The following is a 4,454-nucleotide window of genomic DNA, read 5'->3' on the forward strand; positions in this document are numbered from 1 at the left end:
TGGGGGGAGATGAGGGGAAGGTGGGGAGGTAGGGGAGAGGTGGGAAAGTGGGGGGAGGCGAGGTGGGGGGTGGGGAGAGGTGGGAGTGGGGAGAGGTGGGGAGGTGGGGAGAAGTGGAGGGGAGGTGGGGAGGTTGGAGGGATGGGGAGAGGTGGGTGGGTGATGTGTTATTAGAACAGAAGGAACTCAGCCAGGAGAGAGAGACAAGACGGGGACTCGTGTTGTTTGCTAACGAAAGTGGTGGCTGGAGGGCTGCTGAGGGCAGGGCTGAGACCTGAGGACGGGGCGAGGGGTCTGTGGTCAGTGGAGCAGAGATGGGTGATCACAAAAGGGGGTCCTGGAAGCCACCCCCATCTAGGGCCTGGTGGCAGGACCCCCTCATGCTGAGGCCAGCCTCCCTGTCACCTGGCTCTGGGTACCTTGTCCTGTGAATGGACAAAACGGGCCGGCTCCGTGCTGCCCCGCTGTTGCCGCAGGCCAGTGCAGAGGAAGTCCCAGTAATCCTTCCGAGGCCTCAGGAGGCTCTTCTGCTCTTTCTGGTCAAACTGGGAGCAAGGCCAGGGGAAGGAGAGCATAGACATGTTTCCACCCAGAACCCACCTTGCATTCCAGCGCGCTGAGAATGGAGGGGAAAGGGCTACTGTAGACAGATCCGGCTTCGGGGGCTGTCTCTGCCCTTACTGGCTGTGTGACCACGCACAAGGTGCAGGAAGTTTCTGAGCCTTTGGTGTTCTCATTCATTTGTTCCAGTAGTACTTACTGAGCATTTACTATGTTTCAGGCTTTGTTCTGTGCCCTGGGAATACAGCAGCGAACAGACCTCATGGCCTTGGTAGGGGAGACAGACAATGCACAGAGTAAGAGGAACATACAGTATGTTAGACGGTGCTGGCTGCTAAGGAGAAACATAAAGCAGGGAAAGAGAATAGAAAGTGTGTGGTGTGTGTACACGTGTGCGTATGCGGTGGGTGGGTGAGATGTGTGTGGCATGTGCAATGTATGAGAGCGTGTCTTATGTGTGTGTGGCATATGTTGAGATATGTGTATGTGTGTGTATGTTTTAAAAATTTGCATTAGGGTGGCTAGAGAGAGCCTCACTGAAAAGATACTATTCAAAGTCCAGATCCCAAGGAAATTGTGCCATTCAAATTTCTGAGGGAAGAGCATTCCAGGCAGAGGGAATAGCAAGTGCAAAGGCCCCAAGGTAGGTGTATTCCTGGTGTGCTTTAGGAAGATCACGGAGGTCAGTGTGGATGGAATGCAGCAAATGAGGGGGGTAGACTGACATCCTACCAACCTGACACGTACATTCACACCACACACGTGTATAACACAAAGAAGTAGGAAGGTTATGTGTGTGTATGTGGGGCTGGTAAGGTCATCAAACATCTCAGGGGGTTAGAATGAAAATTTAAAGGGCACCTGGGTGGCTCAGTTGGCTAAGCATCTCACTTCGGTTCAGGTCATGATCTCACAGTTTGGGGTCCAAGTCCCGCATTGGGTTCTGCACTGATAGCTCGGAGCCTGGAGCCTTCTTCGGATTCTGTGTCTCCCTCTCTCTCTCTGCCCCTGCCCTACCCCGCCCCACCCCACCCTACCCAGGCTGCAATGTCACTCCAAGAGTGAGGTTCCACGACCTCAGGAAGGGCTTGCCGACTCAGGGTGCAGAGGTGGCAGGTGGCACCTCCTCAGTACCTGGGAAGTCCCTCCTGGTTATCTGGGCCTGGAGGGAGGGGGGTGGGAAGGGGGGGATCACCTGCAGCAGCAGTTCCAGGCAGCCACAGAGTCTGTGCAGCTCAGCGCTGGTGTCTGTCACTGGAGGCTGCCCGTCCGGGTAGCCCTGGAGAATGGCGGAGACGGCAGCTGCAGGGGCAGGTGGATGGGGGACATCAGGCATTCAGTAGAGGGTGCTCTGACGGAGCAGCTCCCAAGAGCCTTCACTTCTCCCCCAGTTCAATCAAGAACACTTCCCCCGGCACACTCACCTTTCAGGTTCCGGGTGAGGATGGCCCCTTCCTCTGCCATGAGTATTTCAAAATGATGTGATTCTGTTGTGGATCTGGGGACAGCCCAGGAAGGAGCCTCCAGGTGCAGTTGCCCAATTGTCTTCTTACACAAAGGAAGAATCAGAGACTAGGCCCTGAAGGCGACATTTCTAGGGTCACTCAGTGAGTCAACAGGTGGAATAAACACCTCAGATCTTCCTTGTAGGCCAGCATGGGGGAGGGGGGATGGTATGGGCCCCACAACACTGATGGAGCAGTCCCTGGGTGCTACGCCCTATGTTCTGCGCCTGACATCCTTGTCTTGTTCAGTCTCCATAATAGCGTAGGAGGTCACTAACTCCTTTAAAAATTTTTTAAAAAAATATTTATTTTGAGAGAGGGAGAGAGAGAGAAGGCGTGAGTGGAGGAGGGGCCAAGGAAGAGAATCTCAAGCAGCCTCCATGCCCAGCTTGGAGCTGGACCTGGGGCTCAATCTCATGACTGTGAGATCACGACCACGAGATAGTGACCTGAGCCGCTATCAAGAGCTGGAAGCTTAATGGACTGGGCCACCCAGGCCTTAAGTGGAGAAGCTAGAGCTTGAACTCAGGTCTGGGTGCCCACACACAGGGCAACCTGATGTGAGCGGCCCTGTTAGGGCTCACGCCCGTGAGGACACTGGGCTGAGGGAAGGTCACCCCTCTCCCTGACAGGGAGCCCAGCCAGAACAGTCATCACTCATCCTCTCCTGGCCCCCAGCTGAGTGGAAAATGTGTGTTGTTTGAGGAAAGGGAGGCAGAAGTAAGATGAGGCCCTAGAGCTGGGACTGGGCCAGAATGCTCGGCGGGTGTGGGGAGCAGGGCACCTGCTTTGAATCCTGTGGTTCTCCCCTGCGGGGGAATCACAGCCTATTCTTCCCCCAGTGGGTGCTGGGGCTCTAGAGGAATACTGTGGCCGCAGGGGGCCAGTGGCTTATCCTGATGTAACCTGGAATAAAGACCAGGCATGGGAAACCCCAGGGTCCTGCTCTCAGGCTGTAGTTGCTGGAATGGGAGGGGGGAAGGTAGGAGTGAAGAAACAAGTGACACGGTGGGGAAGGAAGGGGAGGGAAATAAAGGTAGATGAGGGAGGGTGGGTGGAGATGGTGTACCGGAGACACTAAGCTGGATGTTAGGAGCCCTGAGTCTCCATCCTGACCCTGCTACTAACTCACTGTGTGACCTTGGGCTCATCATTTGCTTTCCCTGGGCCTCAGTTTCCCCATCTATAGACCAAGAAGTGGACTGAGGGTCTCTGCATCCCCTTCCAGTCCAGATGCACCATGAAATCCATGAACACCTAGATGTGCATCATCGTCTCTCATTTCTATCCGAGTCCTCTGCCTCTCGCTCCCAGCATTGCCCCCCTTTTCCCAGCCACCCCTAGATCCCTTCCCTACTACTCACCCGGAAAGGCCTGGCTGGCTGGAAGACGGAGAGCCAGGCACTGCAGCCTGAGCCTGTCACTTGGGATCGTGGGTCCTGCACCGTCTTTCCCAGAGTGCCGACTGGGAAGTGACTCAGGCCCAGCCCAGCAGGAGCAGGAGGAGCAGAAAATCATGGGGGATGTGGGACAGGATCCGGGCCACCAGGGCAGAATGGGTGAGCTGGGGGATGGTACCCTTCCAGCAGATGAGGTGGTAGATTCACTTATTGGCCAGACACTAACTCTCCCAGAGCCATAGGGGCAATTGACCCTATATGCGAATTTCCTTTTCTTTCTCATCAGGGTCACGGTCTCTTGCCTTTCTTCCTTGCCGCCACCAGGCGGCACAGAGAGGCTGTGATTGCCGCCAGACTTTTCGAGAGTCTTGGCTGAATTGCCGAGCAGGTGGGGAAGGGGAGGACAGGGTCCCACCACGCGTCTTCCTCCCCTCCCCACCTCAGTCTCTCGGTCACCAGTGCCATCCTGCTCGGCCCGCACTCACCCCTAAAAGAATGGAAGTGAAACCACTCTGAACCTGTAATCCAGGACCGGGCCAGCTGGGTTGCCCAGCTGGGCAATGCTCTCCTACCCTGGCTGTGCCCCGCCTCCTCGAAGCCGGGGTCTTTCCACCTCCGGGTCCTCATTTTTCTAGGCTGCGATGATGCCCCGAGGGCTAGGACTGGGGGCAGAGAACAGAGGGGCAGGCACCTGCGAAGATCACTGTTTCACAGACCTCAGGAACCGCCTGGAAACCGTGGCCCTCGAGGTGGCCGAGCCGGCTCTGCCGTCCCGCCGCGGACTTCCTGCCCGACTCTCCCTCTCTGGGACTCGGCGTCCCCGCGCCGAAGCTCCGGCCTCCCTCTCTGTCCCCCGTGTCCCCTTGTCCCCGGTCTCTCCCTCACTGTCTCTCCTTATCTGCTTCCTGCCTCCCCCCTCGCGCCGTCGGTCTTTTCCTCACCCTCCCCAGACTCTGCCGGTCGCCGCCCCGGGCCGCGAGACCCCGCC

General features: G+C 57.0%; 1 protein-coding gene across 1 annotated transcript in view; it reads right to left on the reverse strand.

The window, feature by feature from the left end:
• RUFY4 (RUN and FYVE domain containing 4) overlaps positions 1-4,333 on the reverse strand; it is a 21,488-nt gene extending 17,155 nt beyond the window's left edge. Inside the window, exons 1-4 of the mRNA XM_029933857.1 lie at positions 3,431-4,333; positions 1,986-2,140; positions 1,757-1,863; positions 420-545 (exon numbers count right to left, since the gene is read on the reverse strand). Of these exons, the coding sequence (XP_029789717.1) occupies positions 420-545; positions 1,757-1,863; positions 1,986-2,025 (273 nt within the window). The 5' untranslated portion in view covers positions 2,026-2,140; positions 3,431-4,333. The remainder of the gene's footprint in view (positions 1-419; positions 546-1,756; positions 1,864-1,985; positions 2,141-3,430) is intronic.
• Positions 4,334-4,454: the final 121 nt, after the last annotated feature.

This window comes from Suricata suricatta, chromosome 3 (assembly GCF_006229205.1).
Source record: "Suricata suricatta isolate VVHF042 chromosome 3, meerkat_22Aug2017_6uvM2_HiC, whole genome shotgun sequence".
NCBI lineage: Eukaryota > Metazoa > Chordata > Mammalia > Carnivora > Herpestidae > Suricata > Suricata suricatta.